The sequence below is a fragment of the Bufo gargarizans genome, chromosome 2 (assembly GCF_014858855.1).
Source record: "Bufo gargarizans isolate SCDJY-AF-19 chromosome 2, ASM1485885v1, whole genome shotgun sequence".
NCBI classification, from domain to species: Eukaryota; Metazoa; Chordata; class Amphibia; order Anura; family Bufonidae; genus Bufo; species Bufo gargarizans.
In genome coordinates this window covers 678131965-678154669 of record NC_058081.1, presented here as the reverse complement: position 1 = coordinate 678154669, position 22705 = coordinate 678131965, and the positions used below count along the sequence as shown (strand labels likewise).

Here is a 22705-nt window from a genome sequence, read left to right as displayed (position 1 = left end):
ACAGGGGGGTGATCAATGACAGGGGGTGATCAGGGTGATCACCCCCCTGTCACTGATCACCCCCCCTGTAAGGCTCCATTCAGACATCCACATGATTTTTTACGGATCCATGGATACATGGATTGGATCCACAGAACGCATGCGGACGTCTGAATGGAGCCTTACAGGGGGGTTATCAATGACAGGGGGTGATCAGGGTAATCAGGGTGATCACCCCCCTGTCACTGATCACCCCCCCTGTAAGGCTCCATTCAGACGTCCGCATGATTTTTACGGATCCATGGATACATGGATCGGATCCGTAAAAATCATGCGGACGTCTGAATGGAGCCTGACAGGGGGGTGATCAATGACAGGGGGGTGATCAATGACAGGGGGTGATCAATGACAGGGGGTGATCAGGGAGTGTATATGGGTGATCACCCGCCTGTCATTGATCACCCCCCTGTAAGGCTCCATTCAGACGTCCGCATGATTTTTACGGATCCATGGATACATGGATCGGATCCGTAAAAATCATGCGGACGTCTGAATGGAGCCTGACAGGGCGGTGATCAATGACAGGGGGTGATCAGGGAGTGTATATGGGTGATCACCCGCCTGTCATTGATCACCCCCCTGTAAGGCTCCATTCAGACGTCCGCATGATTTTTACGGATCCATGGATCGGATCCGTAAAAATCATGCGGACGTCTGAATGGAGCCTGACAGGGCGGTGATCAATGACAGGGGGTGATCAGGGAGTGTATATGGGTGATCACCCGCCTGTCATTGATCACCCCCCTGTAAGGCTCCATTCAGACGTCCGCATGATTTTTAAGGATCCATGGATACATGGATCGGATCCGTAAAAATCATGCGGACGTCTGAACGGAGCCTGAGAGGGGGGTGATCAATGACAGGGGGGTGATCAATGACAGGGCGGTGATCAATGACAGGGGGGTGATCAGGGAGTTTATATGGGGTGATCAGGGGTTTATAAGGGGTTAATAAGTGACGGGGGGGGGGGTGTAGTGTAGTGTAGTGTGGTGTTTGGTGGGACTGTACTGACCTACCTGAGTCCTCTGGTGGTCGATCCTAACAAAAGGGACCACCAGAGGACCAGGTAGGAGGTATATTAGACGCTGTTATGAAAACAGCGTCTAATATACCTGTTAGGGGTTAAAAAATTCGGATCTCCAGCCTGCCAGCGAGCGATCGCCGCTGGCAGGCTGGAGATCCACTCGCTTACCTTCTGTTCCTGTGAGCGCGCGCGCGCCTGTGCGCGTTCACAGGAAATCTCGCGTCTCGCGAGAAGACGCGTATATGCGTCCAGGAGGAATAAAGCAACCACCTCCCGGACGCATATACGCGTACGGCGGTCGGGAGGTGGTTAAAGGGGCAGCCATTGTGAAAGTCACTGTTAAAGGGGCGGTCACCGTTAAAGGGATGGCCACTGTGAAAGTCACTGTTAAAGGGGCGGTCACCGTTAAAGGGGCAGCCACTGTGAAAGTCACTGTTAAAAGGTCAGCCACTGTGATGAAAGTCATTGTTAAAGGGGCAGTCACCGAAGCTCTGGTCTGATACCTGGCACCACAGCTATTTGAAGAGGCCATAGTTGCCCGGTAAGCGGCACACAGGGCCGGCCTTTGGGGTGTGCGAGCTGGGCACCATGGCAACAGGAGCACCCGGCGGCCAACACATCCACTAGCGGATCCAGGGGCGCAGTAGGGGGCGGCGGCAGTGGCGGGGGGGCACAGGGAGATGAACACTTCCATTGTGGAAGCGCTCATCTCCATAGTCATCTGTATAGCCGTCCTCAGGACAGCGATACAGATGGCTGTGCTGAGGCAGGGGAGGGAGAGGCCTGTCCCTTTCCCTTCCTTTAATAGGCTGCAGACATCATCGCGCCGCCTGAGCCGTACAGCGCGGGACACAGGCCGGAAGAGGCCTGCATCGCATTGCTGACACTGAGGTAAGTATAAGGCCTCTTTCACACGGGCGTCATGTTTTTGGCCCGGATAGGATGTGGGTGCATTGTTGGAAAATGCACGATTTTTCAGCGCGAGTGCAAAACATTGTAATGCGTTTTGCATGCGCGTGAGAAAAATCAGCATGTTTGGTACCCAGACCCGAACCCGGACTTCTTCACAGAAGTTCGGGTTTGGGATCGGTGTTGTATGGATTTTATTATTTTCCCTTATAACATGGTTATTAGGGAAAATAATAGCATTCTTAATACAGAATGCATAGTACAATAGGGCTGGAGGGGTTAAAAAAATATATATAATAATTTAACTCACCTTAATCCACTTGATCGCACAGCCGGATTCTCTTCTGTCTCCTTCTTTGAGGAATAGGACCTTTAATGACGTCACTGCGGTCATCACATGGTCCATCACATGATCCATCACCATGGTGATGGATCATGTGACGGACCATGTGATGACCGCAGTGACGTCACCACAGGTCCTTTTCCTGTGCACAAGATAGATAAAGACAGAAGAGAAGCCGGACTGCGCGAGCAAGTGGATTAAGGTGAGTTAAAAAAAATTATTTATTTTTAACCCCTCCAGCGCTATTGTACTATGCATTCTGTATTGAGAATGCTATTATTTTCCCTTATAACCATGTTATAAGGGAAAATAATAATAATCAGGTCCCCATCCAGATCGTCTCCTAGCAACCGTGCGTTAAAATCGCACCGCATCCGCACTTTTCACGCAGCCCTATTCACTTCTATGGGGCCTGCGTTGTGTGGAAAACGCACAAAGAGGAGCATGCTGCGATTTTAACGCAACGCACAAATGATGCGTGAAAATCACCGCTCATGTGCACAGCCCCATAGAAATGAATGGGTCCGGATTCAGTGCGGGTGCAATGCGTTCACCTCACGCATCACACCCGTGCGGAAATCTCGCCTGTGTGAAAGGGGCCTATATATATATGCAATACTTTTACTGGCACATTGGGGGGCTGTTATTACTGGCACATTGGGCGGCTGTTATTACTGGCACATTGGGCGGCTGTTATTACTGGCACATGATGGGGGGGCTATTACTGGCACATGATGGGGGGGCTCTTATTACTGGCACATGATGGGGGGCTATTACTGGCACATGATGGGGCTGTTATTACTGGCACATTGGGGGGCTGTTATTACTGGCACATTAGGGGGGGCTATTATTACTGGCACATTGGGGGGGCTGTTATTACTGGCACGTGACGGGGGGCTCTTATTAGTGGCACGTGATGGGGGCTCTTATTACTGGCACATGATGGGGGGCTGTTATTACTGGCACATGATTGGGGGGATTGCTCTTGTTACTGGCACATTATTGGGGGCACTATAGGGCCATCTACTGAGGCCACAAAGAAGGGATATTTTATATGGGGGCTCTGTACAGTATAATTTTACAATGGGACACATTATGGTGAGCACTATGGGGAAGGGGGGAGAGGAGTACTATGGGGTCATCTACGGGGGCATTAAGAAGGGATATTTTATACTTGCAAATTAAGGGGGACACTGAGGGCATCTACTGGGGCACTATATATGGGGCATTTTATACTGGTACATTATGAGGGGCACTAGAAGAAAGGGGGGAGGGGAGCACTATGGGGGCACTGTATAGGGGTATTTTATACTGGCACAATATGGGGGCACTATGGGGACGTTAGCTGAACTGGGGCATTACAAGGGGGTATTTTTTGCACTGTCACATTATAAGGAGAATTATTTCTACGGGGGGGGGGGGCATTATGGTGGGCTTTATTACTCCCCCATGGTATGACCCTCTAGTAGCAGCACCAGCCTCTCCCTGCTCTGCTATCCCTCTGCCCCTTCTCCAAATCCTTATTATGAAATCTTTCTCATTAGGATAAAACACAACATCAGCTCCGCCAAGCCCCCGGCCAAAGTGTGGAAGTGGCGTCCGAGATCCCCAAGGACCAAGCCAAGTAACTGTAAGTGTTCATGTGAAATATGTTTATGCTATAAACATATAGCAAACACTGTGCCCCACAATATACAGTATACCGCTACACTGTGTAGTCTGTTCTAAAGGCACCACATTGTTTTGTGGCGGCGGACAGAAAATAATCTGGAAGTGCCCCTCCCGAGACCAGGCTCTGGATCCACCACTGGACACAGCTGGCAGTCAGTCTCTTACAGCAGGCCGGCCTGAGATTGTGTGAAAAACTATTTGTTACAAAGATTGTTTTCCTTTTTGTGTATGTTTAGGTGAACCTGGGGGGCGCCACAAGATTAGCTCGCACAGGGCGTCTGAACACCTAAGGCCAGCCCTGGCGCCTCAGCCTCCTCCTAGCTTTCCAAACACAGCGCCGTACATTGTATAGTGGCTGTGTTTGGTATTGCAGCTCAGCACTATTCACTTCAATGGGGCTAAGCTGCAACTGGGTCATGTGACCGGTGTACGTTGCCATCACATGGCTAAGGAAAAGGTTGTGGTGCTCATGGAGTGCCAAGCCTTTTCTATCAGCTGATCGGGGGGGGGGGGGGGTCCCTGGAGACCCCCAACAATCTGATACTGATAACCTAGCTATTACCATAGGGCAATTGCATGCATAGAACTGCACAATGTGGGGTGAAAGCCCCTTCCATCTGTCAAACACCTTAGGCTACTTTCACACCTGCGTTAGGTGCGGGTCCATCTGGTATCTGCACAGACGGATCTGCACCTATAAATGCAAACGACTGGTATCCGTTCAGAGCGAATCCGTCTGCATTCTATGTAAAAAAAAAAAGTCTAAGTCTAATTGTTAGTCAGACGAATCCGTCCTGACTTTACATTGAAAGTCAATGGGGACGGATCCGTTTGCAATTGCACCATATTGTGTCAACGTCAAACGGATCCGTCCCCATTGACTTACATTGTAAGTCAGGACGGATCCGCTTGGCTCCGCACAGCCAGGCGGACACCAAAATGCTGCAAGCTGTGTTTTGGTGTCGGCCTCCAGAGCGGAATCGAGGCGGAACGGAGCCAGACTGATGCATTCTGAATGGATCCGCATTGATTCAGAATGCATTGGGGCTAAACTGATCCGTTTGGGGCCGCTTGTGAGAGCCCTGAAACGGATCTCACAGGCGGACACCGAAATGCTGGTGTGAAAGCAGCCTTAGATGCTGTGGTCACCATTGTGAAGTGGATGACTCCAATCAGAGATGATGTAACTGAAGTGTAATCACTGGCTGCTAGAGCTGCATTGATGGATCACTTTAAGGGGTTGTACAGTCAAAGTCAGATACTTATACTCAGGATGGGTCATCAATATTAGATCGGTGGGATCTGACTCCCTGCACCCCCGCCGATCAGCTGTTACCTGCGCATTGTCTTGCTTGTAGAGGTGGCACAGTGTAATTACAACTTCTCGTACCGTTCACTTCAATGGCACCAACAGCTGTAATTGTGCCACTTCTACAAGAGAGACGATGCACAGGTAATTGTGAAGTGGAAGCAGTAGTCAGACAGCTGATCGTGGGGGTGCCGGGAGTCAGCCCCCCTCCTTGCCCCTCCTATTTGACAATGATGACCTACCTATCCTGAGGGTAGGTCATCAAAATCTTTGATTGCACAACCCCTTTAAGAAACTCAGCAATGTTACTAAAAGTTGGTGGACGGGCTCTGTTTGGCAAGCTTGAGGAGAAGTCGTGCTCTGGAGCCCAAGCTGAATTTCTGCACAACCGACAACAAAAAACTGCATTTTCTTTAAGACACAACATATTCAATTTATTAAGGGGTTAAAAGGCAAACATATTTCTGCTGGGAGTGTATGTTAGGTTTCGATTTCTGTAAAGTACATAAGAGGAAAGGGCATGACTATGTTGGGTGTGAGCTAGTTCTAACCATGACTCATTTTGTATGAAAGTGAAAGTAACGCCCTCTGTTCTGCTCGAGCTCCGTGAAGCAGAGCGGGTAAGTCCAATGTTGTGACTTGTGATTTTCTTTTTAGAGGATTTAGAACATTTTGTATAAGTAAGCCGACAGAGAACATGGCAAAGTAAACCAGTAAAGTGTGAATCAGAGTACAACTATGAGGAGAGACAATTGGCGGGAACTAACGGTGCATAACGTCCGTGCCTAATGTGTGGCCGTTCAAAAATGGTCATTACTTGCCAACTATGGGCACTTAAAGTTAAAGTCTTCCGGTATTGAGTTCCGTCCTAGGGGCTCAATACCGGGGAAAAAATGCATCAGTTTGGTCCTTATGCATTCTGGATGAAAAGCAATCCATTCAGGATGCATCAGGAGGTCTTCAGTTCCGTCCCTTTTACGGTATTTGGCCATAGAACATAGCAAATTTTCTCCAGCCAAAATTCCAAAACACTTGCCGGAATGCCGGATCCGGCATTAATTTCCATTGAACTGTATTAGTGCCGCATTGACGCATCCGGTCTTCCGGTCTGCGCATGCGCAGATCTTTAAAAATGTGAAAAAAATAAATACTGGATCCGTTTTTCCGGATGACACCGGAGAGACAGATCCGGTATTTCAATGCATTTGTCAGATGGATCCGGAAACAAATGATATCTGTTTGCATATGGATTCCCGGATCTGGCAGGCAGTTCCGGCAAGTGTGAAAGGGGCCTAAGGAGGCACAGTGAAAACACGGATAACCTGGCAAATGTGAGGAAGATGAAAGACAAACTAAGGAGGGGGGCCTTCTGTCAGATGGCAGGGTGTCTTGGGATTTTCTTTGTTGGGGAGACGGAGCTGTAAATGAAGAAAAATAAATAAATCCTGCCATCTTCTGATCATAGACTTTTATGTATGCAAATCTATGGTTGTCTTCAGTGTCAGAACCGGGCTCGAGTTCCAGTTCGACTTCAAGGATACTGAATGTGAGACTCCTTACACCTACCAGGAGAAATAGTACCCCCCTGGATACTGAACGTGAGACACAAATGTCACGTCTTCGACGGTCCCAGTGATAAATTCCAAATAGTCAGGGAAGGAATAAACTCTCTGGGTAGAGGTTAGAGCGCACCCCTCCATCTGTGAGTTTCTTTGTGATATCTGGATAATAGATGCAGATTGCAGAATTGTTCAGCTGATTCACCCAGTAACATGCACACTTGGCTCTGCTAAGTATACATGTTATATCTGTGTGCATGTACATGTGGGTGTATTAGTCATGCAGCAATATCAACCCCTCAGACACATCAGTCACTTTGCATAGAAGTATTATATTCTATTATCCACGAACTTCCCCCCATGGCACCCTAGGCCTACTTTGCCTGTCCCTGCATACTGAATTGTCTTTCATGTTAGTATAGGGACTCGTATGAGGATTCTTGACCTTGCTTGGGAACTTATGTATTTCTCCTAAGCAGGCATCTGCCATGGTATTATATCAGTATGGTGAAATGTAGAAACTTCTTCTAGCCGACAGTGCATGTCGGTGTGACCGGCACCTATAAGAAGGGGTATATACTTGCCTGAGAAACAGGTCCACTAATGGCTGTTTGTCATTATGGTGTACAGTAGTGTAGCTGTAGACACAGCCTTTATATTATGGCGGGACTCTACAGCCTTCTTCTGTTTATGTCAGCAGATGATTGGCTATAAGGATATAGATCTTCCCAATATTGGATGAAGTATACCTGTAGGCTCATTTATATTATTATTCTACAATATACTGCGGAGAATTAATTGCACATGGTGATTTCTTCATCAGGCATCAGTCATAAGAGAAATCCTCCCCATATCATTAACAGAAATAAATGGTATTTCAGGAGAATACTATAAAACTATATGGGAAGGAACCTATGGGTCTGGAAAGGTGACAAGCCTTCTTAGAGAAGGTTAACCTATAAAAGATAGAGATCCCAGCTAGAAGACCTTAACGCTGCAGTTACTGCATTAAAGATCCATATGGTTATGTGTTGCCTGCCCCAGATATTGTGGAGATCTTGTACAAAAGTATTTGTGCCTGTCCGCCAACGACAAGGTGATCTCTTTAGGAGAGGAACTCACACTAAATACTACCTCTTCTGGTGCCGTACTGGCCTCCATTAAATTCAGGGAACGTATGCTGCACATGTATGCTGAGCCCTCTCTGTATTTTACCTCTCCTGGAGCCAAATGGCCTCCAATAAATGCAGGGAGAGCAGGCTACAGCTTTATACTTGTATTATACTTATACTTGTACTAATCAAAATCCGCCTGTGGGACAGACAGGTTAGTTAGGAGTGCACGGCCAATGGAGTCAGCCACACCTCCAATGCAAACTGCAAAAAAGAAAATGGGGGTTAGTCAGTACATCCCAATGCACAGGTGCATGTCGACATGGCTGAAAGCACAAAAGCAAAAACAAACACAATGCAACAGCACTGTGCAAACACAAATAATAAAGTAAATAAAATCATGCCATACTCACCATAGAAAATGTTCTAATGCTACTGTATGTTATAAATATGAGATTCTTGGCAAATACATTTTGTAAAAAATTATTTGTGCCTGTCCGCCAATTACAAGGCGAGCTCTTTAGGACAGGAACCTACACTAAACGTTACCTCCTCTGGTGCCATACTGGCCATTAAATTCAGGGAATGCAGGTTCCACATGTACAAGTATGAAGCTGTAGCCGGCTCTCCCTGTGTTTATTGGAGGCCATTTGGCACCAGGAGAGGTGGAATACGGAGTGGGCTCAGCATGCACATGGAACCTGCATTCCATGAATCCTGATTATTATAGTGAGAAGGCAATATAGAAGCATAGTAACATAGTATTTAAAGGGGTATTCCCATCACAAACAATGGGGGCATATTGCTAGGAAAAGCCTCCATTGTCACATAGGTGCGGGTCACACCTCTGAGAACAGAGTGGGCTCAGCATGCACGGGGAACCTAGATTCCATGAATCCTGATAATTATAGTGATGATTTACATATAAAAATTGATTACATAGTAGTATAGTAACATAGTATTTAAAGGGGTATTCCCATCACAGACAATGGGGGCATATTGCTAGTATATGCCCCCATTGCGCATACGCAGCTGCCCTCCATTCATTTCTATGGGGCTGCCGAAAATAGCCAAGCACTGGCTCGCTATTTCCATCTGCCCCATAGAAATGAATAGGAGCAGTGGCCGCGCAAGCACAGTGCACTCCCATTCACTTGTATGGGGAGAGAGCTCGATGGTGGCAGCCACCACTCTCCCCGCTCCATTCTAATCGTGGTTGAGGGTCCCACAGTTGGGACCCGCACCTATCAGAAAATGGGACATATCCTAGTGATAAGCCCCCATTGTCTGTGATGGGAATACCCCTTTTAAGGCTGAAAAAAGACATCCGTCTATCCAGTTCAGCCTGTTATCCTGCAAGTTGATCCAGAGGAAGGCAAAAACCCCTGTGAGGTAGAAGCCAATTTTCCCCACTTAAGGGGAAAAAAATTCCTTCCCGACTCCAATCGGGCAATCAGAATAAATCCCTGGATCAGCGACCCCTCTCTAGTAGCTATAGCCTGTAATATTATTACGCTCCAGAAATACATCCAGGCCCCTCTTGAATTCCTTTATTGTACTCACCATCACCACCTCCTCAGGCAGAGAGTTCCATAGTCTCACTGCTCTTACCGTAAAGAATCCTCTTCTATGTTTGTGTACAAACCTTCTTTCCTCCAGACGCAGAGGATGTCCCCTCGTCACAGTCACAGTCCTGGGGATAAATAGATGATGGGAGAGATCTCTGTACTGACCCCTGATATATTTATACATAGTTATAAGATCTCCTCTCAGTCGTCTTTTTTCTAAAGTGAATAACCCTCATTTTGACAATCTTTCAGGGTACTGTAGTCCACCCATTCCAGCTATTACTTTAGTTGCCCTTTGAACGACACAGTAATTACATAATGGTATATAACAGTACAAAAGAAAAAGGTTAATGAGCGTATGCATTAGTCAATGCTTCAAGTCATGGAGTCATACCGGCTACATTTAATAAAAGAAGCCAACATGACCACATCTATTACAACGAGCCATAGCTACTCCCGGCAATCCTTCATGACGGTCAGGCAGGTTTTCTGCTTTGGTCTCACATCTGCATTCACAATATACCACTGGCAGAGTATACTGCATATTCCAGTGTTTTAACCCTTAGCTAGGTCCTTTTACATAAATTACAAGTTATATGAGCACTTGCCTTCGATAAAAGTTTCTTAGGTAAGTCTGAGCCGGGTAGGGCCCTTGTAGGGGAGGGTCCCCCACCAAATTCTTTTAGGGTGATATAATAAGTCCAATGTGAAAACCACGGCTGCCTTACCCTCAGATAACGTTGCCCTGGAATACTTTTTCATATATGGCTATTTTATCTATTCTGTTTTAACCTTGGAGATTATAAGATTTGGTCCACCATTTGGCCGCTATATGTAGGCGTGCTGTTCTAACTTAAAAAGGTTTTCTGAGATTTTAAAACTAATGACCTGTCCTCTGGATAATTCATTAGTATCAGATCAGTGGGGGTCTAACACCAAGGACCCCTGCCGATCAGCTGTTTGAGAAGGCACGGGCGCAGCCTTCTCCGTGCTCACCAATCACAGGGCAGTACATTATATAGCGGTGAATGGGGCTGAGCTGCTTCTTGGCCATGTGACTGATGGACGTGTCGTCACTGGCATAGGGAAAGCTGTGACCGCCCGTGCTTTCTCAAACAGCTGATTGGCAGGGGTCCTGGGTATGGGATTTCGACGGGTCACATACTGATGACATATCCTAAGGAAGTTGACGAAGTGGAATTCGATCCGAATTTCAGGAGAAATTCTATTCGTCCTGAAGTTTAATTTCATTGCACTTCGTGGTAACGAATCACATTTTTTCTAAAATGGCTGCTGCGCATGTTAGACTACTTTCACAGTAGTGTTTCTATTTTCCGGTATTGAGATCCGTCATAGGGTCTCAATACCGGAAAAAAAACGCTGCCGTTGTCAATGGGGACAAAATGGAACTGAACAGATCTGAATGCTCCAAAATGCATTCCCTTCCGTTTGGTTCCGTTCCCATACCAGAGAGCAAACCGTAGCATGCTGCGGTTTTCTTTATGTCATGGGATGAGGAGCAAGACGGATCCGTTCTGACACACAATGCAAGTCAATGGGGACGGATCCGTTTTCTCTGACACAATCTGACACAATAGAAAACGGATCCGTCCCCCATTGACTTGCATTGTGGGCCATGACGGATCCATCTTGGGTATGTTGACATGAGTATCCACGGCGCATGTGCCATATTTCGGACGCGACAAACACATTACGTCGGCGATGAGCAGTGAATAAATTAGCAGTGGGGCGGTGCTGGGCTCCGAGATAATGGGCGGGCTGGGCTCCAACGGCCGGAGGGACAGCCCCTTGGGCTCCTTATTGAGGTTATTTGCATATTAATAAAAGTGATTTTCTAGACAAATTACAGGACACAGGGCAGTAATACTGGTATATTGTAATGTAAATCGTGGAGACCGATGTGGTGATGATAACAGCTCAGTAAGTGAAATCCAGGTGACAGGGTCCCTTTAACAGTGGAGAGTTAACCATTAACAGTAGGAGCGCTGGGTTACATAGCGAGAGCGCTGTATTTGTATTAACTTTAACCATAGGAGCGCTGGGTTCACATTCAGCTGTGAGAGCGCTGGGTTGTCATTTAACAGTGAGAGCGCTGGACTTATAAATAGCAGTGAGAGCGCTGGACTTATAAATAGCAGTTGAGAGCGCTGGACTTATATATTGCAGTGAGAGCGCTGGACTTATAAATAGCAGTGAGAGCGCTGGACTTATATATTGCAGTGAGAGCGCTGGACTTATAAATAGCAGTGAGAGCGCTGGACTTATAAATAGCAGTGAGAGCGCTGGACTTATAAATAGCAGTGAGAGCGCTGGACTTATAAATAGCAGTGAGAGCGCTGGACTTATAAATAGCAGTGAGAGCGCTGGACTTATAAATAGCAGTGAGAGCGCTGGACTTATAAATAGCAGTGAGAGCGCTGGACTTATAAATAGCAGTGAGAGCGCTGGACTTATAATATGCAGTGAGAGCGCTGGACTTATAATATTGCAGTGAGAGCGCTGGACTTATAAATAGCAGTGAGAGCGCTGGACTTATAAATAGCAGTGAGAGCGCTGGACTTATAAATAGCAGTGAGAGCGCTGGACTTATATATTGCAGTGAGAGCGCTGGACTTATAAATAGCGGTGAGAGCGCTGGACTTATATATTGCAGTGAGAGCGCTGGACTTATATATTGCAGTGAGAGCGCTGGACTTATAAATAGCGGTGAGAGCGCTGGATTGACATTACCCGGTAGGAGCACTTAATTTATATTTACAACTAGAAGCGCTGGGGTCACATATGACTGTGGGAGCGCTGGGCACATATTTGGCAGTGGCATCGCCAGGTTCATGTTTAGTATTGGAAGCGCTTGGTTGCTGTATCAGCGGGAGGGAACGGTTTTCTGATGTTGGTATATGATAGCTTGTGCTGTGTGTAGGGGAGAAATCCTATATGAGGAAGAACAACCTTTTTAAATTGTAACTATAGCGCCATCGGTGACTGTGTGGGGAGGACCTAGACGTGAATATAACTACTCGAAGCCGCAGGGGGGGGGGGGGGGTGAACCTCTGGATCGGACCTATGGGTATATGTGCGTGTTGTACACAATAGGGGCACTGATGTATAATACTTTTCTTTATCTATGTAATATCCCTCATATTTTTTGCTAAAAATTATATATATATATATATATATATATATATATATATATATATATCAATAAAAATCTATGCAGATAAAAAGATAGACTAATTGCCAGGTTTTGGGGGACACTGGACAGCTGGAAGGTGTACCATATTACAAACTATGTATAATCTATGGATTCATAGCCATTGACTCATAATGATGCATGTAAATAATGAATAATACATTGTGACTCGATAGCTGGGATGTAAATAATTAAATAAATAATAGATATTATATATAATTTCATTAAAATACATGAAATTAATAAGTGGAAAAAGATTCAAACATGCATAATTCTATAATTATTAGGCTGCTTTCACACTAGCGTTCGGGTGTCCGCTCGTGAGCTCCGTTTGAAGGGGCTCACGAGCGGACCCGAACGCAGCCGTCCAGCCCTGATGCAGTCTGAATGGATGCGGATCCGCTCAGACTGCATCAGTCTGGCGGCGTTCAGCCTCCGCTCCGCTCGCCTCCGCACGGACAGGCGGACAGCTGAACGCTGCTTGCAGCGTTCGGGTGTCCGCCTGGCCGTGCGGATCCGTGCGGATCCGTCCAGACTTACAATGTAAGTCAATAGGGGACGGATCCGTTTGAAGATGCCACAATGTGGCTCAATCTTCAAGCGGATCCGTCCCCCATTGACTTTACATTGAAAGTCTGGACGGATCCGTACGAGGCTATTTTCACACTTTCGTTTTTTTTGCTAATATAATGCAGACGGATCCGTTCTGAACGGAGCCTCCGTCTGCATTATTATGAGCGGATCCGTTCAGAACGGATCCGCCCGAACGCTAGTGTGAAAGTAGCCTTACTCTGTAAAAAACTCTTCAAGCTGATGATAGTAATGAAATGATAAATAAATAAAACTACATGAGATTACATAAAAAGCCATTAAAAGATAGTTTCACTAATCTCATTGAGCCCGTGTGGGTGTCTAATTGATAGATCCAGTAGACCTCTCGCTTCTGGAGGCTACTGAATCTGTTAAACGGGTTTTCGGGTATGCGGTCGATAAGCGTTATTTTTAGCGGATAGTTTTCTTTGTCAGGCGTAGATGCAGAATGCCTAGAGACGCTGTGTTTTTGATACTGTCTGTGGATATTGTATCTGTGTTGGTTCACATGACAATGCAGTGCCTGTGCCGTGCGACCAACATATTGGAGGCCACATCCGCATTCGATCAGATAAATTCCGAAGCTAGATTGACACGTCATATGATGTTTTATTTTGAAAGTTGTCCCGTTTTTGCATTAAATAAAATCAGTGCGATTATGTGTGATAACTTTGCAGCACAAACACCGTTTGGTTCCGCATTTATAGCTCCCTATTTTTTGTGGCTGTTTGTATACACCAGAATGAGGGGCCTTACTATGTTATTTGGGTTTACTGGGGGCCAGGATGTTTCTGATGGTTGGGGCCCTTCGATATCATCCTGGGTTTTGAAGGCAGATATTTTGCCAGATAAGGGTCCTGAAGTAGGAGGTGCCAGTGTTTGGCCAATGTCATGCGTATAATCTTTTTCGATGTATTGTACTGGGTGATGAAGTTTATGTTTGCTTCTGTTTGTGTCCCTTCTTTTTTCGTGGCAGCTTGAAGACAGTCTTCTTGTGTGTTTGATATACATCTGGTATAGGCGTTTTTTATGAGTTCTTTTGGATAACCTTTTCAAATTCCCCCATAAAGAGATTTGCATAGACTGGTGCTACTCTCGTCCCCATTGCGGTCCCCCTGCATTGGTGATAGGTGGTGTTATTATATATAAAGAAGTTATTTTTAAGGATAAACCATAAACTTTCGAAGAGAAATTCCACTTGTGGCGTTTTTAGTTCGATGTCATTTTCTAGAGTGGTTCTTATGCACTGTATCCCCAACTCAGTGTTTTATATTTGAGTATAGGGCTGTCACATACATAGGGAGTAGGGCATATGTATCTTTTCAGGAGATGTCTCTAAGTTTGTGGATGAGTTGGCTTGAATCGTGGAGGTAACTGGCTAATTTCTATACATGTGGTTGTAGGAAGAGGTCTAAATAGTGTGATAGATTACTTACATTTTGTATTTGAGACAATTGGTCTACCTGGTGGGTTTTCAGTACATTTGTGAATTTTCAGGAGATGGTAGAAGTAGGGGGCACTTGGGGATCTTTTTTTTCTATTTCCTTAGTATAGAAGTCAGTAAGGTTATAGAAGTCAGTAAGGTTTTTTGTTTTGTTAATAATAATTCTGATCATGCCCGCAGCAGACTGGTCCAGATAATTATTCCACTCGTAGGTGAAGATGTATCCAGTCATCTGGAAAAGTGGGGGCAATCCCTATTCTCAAACCCCTAGGGGCTATATTTTCATGGAGATAATTTTTAAAAAATATTACGGTATATCTAATGAATGTAACAGTTCACTTTTTCGATTGTCCTCAAGTGTTTTAAAAAGTTCAAGCATCATATTAGAGTTATTAGCGGTGTAACTTGCCGTATTACTGTCAGCCGCTGTGGATCACAGATGCCCGGTGAGGTTCTTCTTTGTGGTGTAACGTGACACCATTGACTGGCGTTGTTGTGGACGCTGTGGGAAGTATTCCATAGTCGGTACAGTGCTTTGCAAACTTCACTATTGGCTTGAAACACAGAACACAAAGGCTGCAGGTCCTCCGCTTAGAAACAGTCGGACTGGACGTGTCCTCCGGTTGCAGTAAAATCAGACACTGCTCTGGACAGTACATGCAAGAGGAAGTATTGTTTCACTACCACAGCAGACTCCCTATGTGTTTTACTGCAAGGCACAGTGTTCTATACCACTAAAAAGGCTTTCTGCAGCCAGGAAATAGCTGTTTTTTTTAACAAGATTTGTCACAAATAAATTTGGATCGAATCAAACCTTTTAGGGAAATTCGGCTAATCGTCCGAATCTAATTTTAGAAAAATTCGCTCATCTCTAGTCATCAGTATAAAACTCCCAGAAAACCTCTTTAAATGGGGCATTTCATGCCCAATGGCCTATCCCCCAATAGACAAACCAATGGTATCATGTAAAAAGGTAAATCCTAAGGCATTAGTAATGATGGTACAAATATGTGACCAAAAGATGCAAACCATGGGACAAGGCCACCAAATATGACACATTTATTCCAATGCATCTCTAAAAACAAAGTGGCAAAACCATTGGGTAGATATGGTGTAATCTTTCTGGAACCAAATATGTTCTATGTAGGAATTGGATGGGAGGGATGTCTCCACCAGTGTTTCCTGAGAATGGATGTCCTCCCCCCACCTGGTCATCTGTCAGACTGTTCATCCAACCAAACCTTACAAACGGCGCCTGGGAAAATACTTTTTATCAGCTGTAGGAGCAACTACTGGCAATGGTGCCCACTCATGTTTAAAGACCCAACTTCCACCGTACATTTATAGCGGAGGTTGGGAAGGGGTTAAAGAGGCCCTGTCACATCTCATGACATGTCTGTTTTAGTAATTACTTATATCCCCATTGTAGTAACAATTATGTATTTCCTCTATTAATCCTTCTAGAAGGTTAAGAATAAATTTCAAGCAGTCTGCACCCCCAGTTAGGGATATGTTCATACACAATCTAACTCCCCTAACTAGATCAACAATAAAAAAATAAACATCATTAGCACCAACGAGTCCCAAAATGCCCATACTATTAAAATATAAAAGTAATTATTCTGTGCAGTTAATGCTTCACCTCCCCAAAAAATGTAATGAAACCTACAAAAAAAACTCAATGAAAACTACTGATCGCCCCACAAAAATGAGCCTTGACACAGCTATGTAGACTTAACTATTAAAAAAAAAGTTATGGGTGTCAGAATATGGAGATGCTAAGAAAAAAAAAAATTTTCACAAGAAAAACTAAATAAATGTGGTATCGCTGTAATGTTACTGACCCGAGAATGAAGTTAGCTGTCAGTTTTACTGCATAGGGAACGCCGTCAAAGCAAAAGCAATAAAGCTGCTGTTGAATTGAGTTTTTTTTTATTTCCTCATTTTTTCCAGCTTCCCCTTCATTATATTCAGTTTTAAATGAGGCCTTTAGAAACTGCAACTTGTCCCCCCAAAAAACAAGCCCTCATATGGCTATGTGAATGGAAAAATAAAAATAATAATAATTCTTGTTTTAGAATATGACGAATATTCTAAAAAACAAAGTTATAGCAATATAGCGAATATTCGTAAAATACACATATAGACTGCAATTGATCTAATGTAGTGCTATAATCTTTTTCTTTATAGTCAATTTTTTTTGTCTCTTCTTAACTTCAGATTTGGAAAAAATGTACACTATTTAAAAAAAAGTACTATAGCACTATATTAGCTAAATTGCATATGTGTAGTTTACGAATATTCGCTATATTGCTATATATTCTTGTCTTAGAATATGACGAATATTCTAAAAAACGAAGTTATAGCAATATAGCGAAAATATTCATTATTCAGAATATTCGTCTTTTTTTTCCAATGTGTACTGTTATACTCCTCCCCAACAAGCCTCCCCGTCACCATGGGATCGCCTGTGGGTTAGAATATACCATCGGATCTGAGTTTTCACAGTCTCAGGGAAAGCTCAGATCCGATGGTATTTTCTAACCCGCAGGCGATCCCATGGTGACGGGGACGCTTGTCGGGGGGGAGTATGCGAACAACTGTACAGATAGGAAAAAAAAATCGAATATTCTAAATAACGAATATATTCACTATATTGCTATATATTCGTTCTTTAGAATATTTGTCATTTTTTTTCTATATGAAAACATGATCCCCCCCTGCTTAAGTTGCTTGTGGGCCAATAACTCATTGACCCACAAGAAAGAAGCAGGAAGGAATCATGTTTTCAGAGGTTAAAAAATGACGAATATTCTATATAGCGAATATATTCGAAATATTCGCGAATTAGAGAAGTTGCGATATTCGCGATTAATATTCGCTATTCGCGCTCAACTCTCATGACAGTCTGGAGTGGTTCAGCCTTTCTGGCTACAGGCTTCCTTCATTTTGTAGAGGTACAGCCAGTTTAGGAGGCAGCACTTACAAGAACACACTAGCAAGGCTGCTCCAAGAGATATCTTCCCCAACACTGGCTTCAACCCTCATTGCCTACCATGCAGAAATGAAGAAAATGCTCAACCTAGAGCATATAGATACAGAAGGAAATAAAGAAAGAAAAGCCACAAATTTTTTAGGAAAGAGAGAGAGAGGTTAATGCAATATCTGATTACACAATAGAAGTTGCCCAACCAATGTCTACATTCAGACTCACCGAATTATATCTACTAAAGAGTTGGAAAGTTACAAAAGTAGACCTAAACTGGTCGATGTGTGATATTGTTGACTATAGTATTTTTTTCTGATCCTAGAAACTGGGTGTATGTTGCTGAATAATATTGTGTATATCTTACTATGTTAGTCCTGATCCTGATTCTTTTTTGTTATAAGGGGCTTGGAACCAGGATGACGTGTATTGTTAGGCTACGTTCACATCAGCAGCATGGATTCCTGACAGGCTATTTCTGCAGAGAACATTCTGCCGGAGTTCACTGGATCCGGCACTGTCAGATGCAACCGTTATGCCTGTCAGCCCCATTAACTATTATCTGTCCAAGCGCTGCACGCTACGGTGTGAGTCCGGCTGATTCCTGCCATTCTCTGCCGGAACTGGAGGCCGGTTCATAGTGCATAGTAACCTAAATAGTATTCCATAGTAGCCTAAATATGCAAAAGTGAAATACTAATAGAGAGAGAGGCTGATTGATGTGGGACATCAATGATGGAATGCCTGGCTGCTGATGCATGGTGACTCTTATTATGGTGGCCAAATGGTAGCTTGATAATAGGTCCCCCAGCAATTCCTTTGCTGGCTTTAGCTCATAAGTAGGAAAACTGCCTCCACATAGGTTTATGTTCCAGTGTGTCTGACCAGCTTATTAGTGAAAGGCTAGATTGGTGACTGGTATGTGAGTATTGACCTGTGCTATAAGCAGGTTCATGTCCCATACACCACTAGAAGCAGAATATACAATCTAGCACAGAGAAGGAGTAATATGGTCATGTATAAAGAAGGCATGTGGAGCAGGTGCCTGTTCATAGTCCCCGGGCATATCAGCTAACACAAAAGATTAGAACCCAAAGAACTCAAAGTTTAGATGCCATACAAGCTTGACCACTTATTCATCATTTATTTTAAAAAAAGGGTTGTTTATACAAAGGTCAACGTTCCTTTTTTGATAAATCTGTGCAATCACTTAGGGAGGAAAGACTTTGATCCATGAACAAAACTACTTAGATGACGGCTTTTACCATTAGCACTCTAGTTACTTCTCATGCATTCTTTTAGATTATTTTGATTCAAGCTCTGGTCTCCTTCGACCATACATGACAAGAAGAAGAAGAAGAAACTCATGAAAATTACAGACTTTTTCCCATGTTCTAAATCTTTCGCCAACAAAGGTACCTGCTTAACCACTCGTGTAAGATGTAGATGTTTTGTGACTGAAGCTATCACATTAGTTGGCTGCTGGACTACATTTATCACCTATCCACAGCACAGGTGATAAATGTACGATTGCTGGGGGACTGACCGCTGCAGCCCCACGAGAACGAGGACCCCCGAGTCTTCTGTATGACTAGAGAGATTGTGGGCAGAAATCCACAACATAAATTGAAATGATATAAAATTTGCACCACATGTCAAGTCATGTGTGTATTTGGTCTGTCCCACTTCACGTTACTGCGCATTCTTGGACATATAAGGGTATGGCCACTCTGTAAGGTTTCTTGATGTAGTTTTAGAAGCCACCTTTCATAAAACGAGAGGAAGTATAAAGGACAGAAACAAATATTCATATTTTTTATTTATTTATTCACTCCTGGTTTTGGCTTCCAAAGCCACATCAATAAACGTGAACTTGTGGCCGAACCCTAAGAACCGACAATCCAGCTGTCGCACGTGGCCAATGGCCGCATGATGTTGCAGGTTTTAATTCATGTATATGCGATCCTTAAGAGCAATAATTAGTGTTATCAACGGGTGTGCTTGTGTATCAAAGTGTGTGGTAAGGTGCTGGAAGGGATGTTCAGTGCCTTGCAAAACTATTCACCCCCCTTGACTTTTTTTTGTATTTTGGTTCCTCACAACCTAGAATTAACATGGATTGTTTGAGGATGTGCCAAGAGCCTGCAGTCCCATATGGAATGAATAGAGCAGCAGGGCGCATGCTTGACCTGCCAAACCATTAGGATTGGGGAACAAGACCCTCTTCTTGGGATTAGTGGGGGATAGTAACTCTGCATGATATTACATGGCCCATTTATTGTATCTCATAGGAGAAGAGAAGCCCGTCTCCACTCCTGCCATCGACAACACACAACAGGAGGAAAATATGTCTCTCGGTGGATCAATAACATTCCAAACACCCAAGAAAAAAAGGAAAAGGTTTTCCGACCCTGAGAACCAAAAACTTGTAGATATAGTCCTAGCAAATATCCAGCAACTATTTGGGGCTACAGCACTTAACGCCGCTGGCAAGGCATCGGTCTGGGATAAGGTGATGAAGGAGGTGAACAAAGTAGAAGGCATGAAGCGCACAGCTGAAGAATGCAAGAAAAGATGGAACGACTATAAGAGGAGAGTTAAGCAAACAATTGATAACCAGAAATTGCAGCCATCTATGGGGGGTCAGATGTTGCCTCTTTCAGAAATGTTGACCAAACGACAGATGATGGTCGCTCAGTATTTTAAAATGGATGCAAGTCATGGCCAAAATATTGAAGTACATGATGAATATTCATCGAATAAAGGTAATTATATTACGTATAAGTACAAAACTCCATTCACATTTAAAGCTACTTTTACACTCGCGTTTGGTGTGGATCAGTCATGGATCTGCACAGACGGATCTGCAACGATAATACAACCGCATTTATCCATTCAGACCGTATCCGTTTGTATTATCTTTAACATTGCCAAAACGGATCCATCTTGAACACCATTGAAAGTCAATATGGGCGGATCCGTTTTGCATTGTGTGAGTGAAAACGGATCCCTCCCCATTGACTTACATTGTGTGTCAGGACGGATCCATTTGCTCCGCGTCATCAGGCGGACACCAAAGTGCTGCAAGCAGCGTTTTGGTGTCCGCCTCCAGAGCGGAATGGAGACAGAACGGAGGCAAACTGATGCATTCTGAGCGGATCCTTATCCATTCAGAATGCATTAGGGCAAAACTGGACCGGTTCTGAGAGCCCTGAACGGATCTCACAAACGGAAACCAAAACGAAAGTAACCTTAAAGGGTTGTGCAGCAGAGACATATTGATGACCTGTCCTCGGGATAGGCGTCTGACACCCTCCAAGCCCACCAATCAGCTGTTTTGGCAGTGCCGGAAGTACACAACTTCATCCGTTATGTAGTGAATGCAACTGGTTACTGCAGCGCTGCTCCCATTCTCCATGCATCTATTTCCATCGCTAGGGCTGCTTCCAAATGGATGGTTTATGGGGTACAGGGTGTTGTACACTCGCTGGTTAGATGAATGGAATAATCAGTTCCTTTAAGACCAAAGTGAGACTAGAATAGCTCAGAATAGATGTTTTTCAGTGAGTAGATTTTTTCATCTTGGATTAAATGCTCTTAAACCATCGTAAAGATGAGTGAATTGGTTCATATGAATTGATTCGTTCATCAACAACAGAGTTTTTGAATAGATAGGGGCTGTTCCCACTGCCCAAGAGGCTCACCCTTCTCGCTTTATTGACAGGGCTGGATATCTCGCCCAGCACTGTCAATCTTGTGCCTGCGTCGCTGCTCCTGGAAGTGTAGCGCTGCATGCATAGTCGCTGCTCCAGGCGCAGCAGCAGAGCCTCGGGATTGACAAGACTAGGCGAGATGTCCGGCCCCGTCAATCAAGCCGGAGGGGTGAGCCTCTCGAGTTACTCATGAACTCTGTTTAATGAACAAATCGATTCATGTGAATTATTTGCTCATCTGTAAAACCATGCATGATGTTAATAACTATTACTTCTGTCTGCTTATGTTTATTTTCAAGGAGAATGTGTTTCTTCTATTGAGCCTTTCTTGAGCACCTCCTGTACTGTTGATTCTGAAGATGAATTCCACCCCAGCCAGAACATATCATTTTCATCTACCAGCCACCAAGATAAATACATTTCACAGTCTTCACAGGAGCCTCAGGATTCAAGTCAACCATGGGATCCTGACAACACCGAGGCAGTAGATACGTCCCTATCCTCAAACACCACCATTAACTCCCAACTACAGTTGAAGGCTCAAATAGATCAGTTAGCTGCTCAGCAAAATAATTTCTTTCAGGTATTAAAAGGCATTCAGGAGAGTGTCACCGCAAGTCTGAACATCCAGAAAGGCATATGCAATGTTGTTAAGGGCAGCTTTCTGGAGTTGCAGAAAACCCTTCTATCCGGTCAGAAGGCCTCAAGTGATCACAGCGATATCATGGAATTCAGACTGAAAAGTCTTCAAGCTAAACTGGATGAGATGAACAGCATCCTCCAAGTAAAACACCTTCAGGAAATTATCTCCACAGATGGGTCAGAGTTAGGTTCAAGTGGCACACAAGATACAAGATCTACTCCTAGCCTTATACACACACCGGCAGCAACATGTACTCCTAAGAACAACACTCCAGCTAGAAAGAGGGCAGTGGACCAGTCCACTTCATCAGCTGGTTTCATAAAAAAGAAGAAATAGATCATATTGCTATAAAAAAAAAAAAAAAAAATCAACCAAGTATGTTAATACAAAGTAAAGACCCCCATAGACAAAAGTCAGTTGAATCGATGATTTCAGAGGTACCAAACAACTCTTTTATGTCTATGGGGGCCTCGCGATAGATGCTGCAGAAGAAAGGAAGTATTGGCCATGTTGAATTTCAACTCCCGATCTTTTTTTTTCTCAAGGCAGATAAGTCGTCACCAGTGGTGTCTATTGGCAGCAT

General features: G+C 44.3%; 1 protein-coding gene across 2 annotated transcripts; it reads left to right on the top strand.

The window, feature by feature from the left end:
* The first annotated feature begins 5862 nt into the window (after positions 1-5862).
* On the top strand, positions 5863-22493 carry LOC122926944. 2 transcript variants are annotated; one of them, XM_044278467.1, is made up of 4 exons: positions 5871-5915; positions 19069-19181; positions 20058-20531; positions 21779-22493. In XM_044278467.1, the coding sequence occupies exons 2-4, from the start codon at positions 19133-19135 to the stop codon at positions 22456-22458; spliced, it is 1203 nt and encodes a 400-aa protein (XP_044134402.1). In that variant the 5' UTR covers positions 5871-5915; positions 19069-19132; the 3' UTR covers positions 22459-22493. The 2 variants fall into 2 exon arrangements, with proteins under 2 accessions (XP_044134403.1, XP_044134402.1); XM_044278468.1 differs by lacking the exon at positions 19069-19181 and having other exon boundaries at positions 5863-5915.
* The last annotated feature ends 212 nt before the right edge of the window (positions 22494-22705 follow it).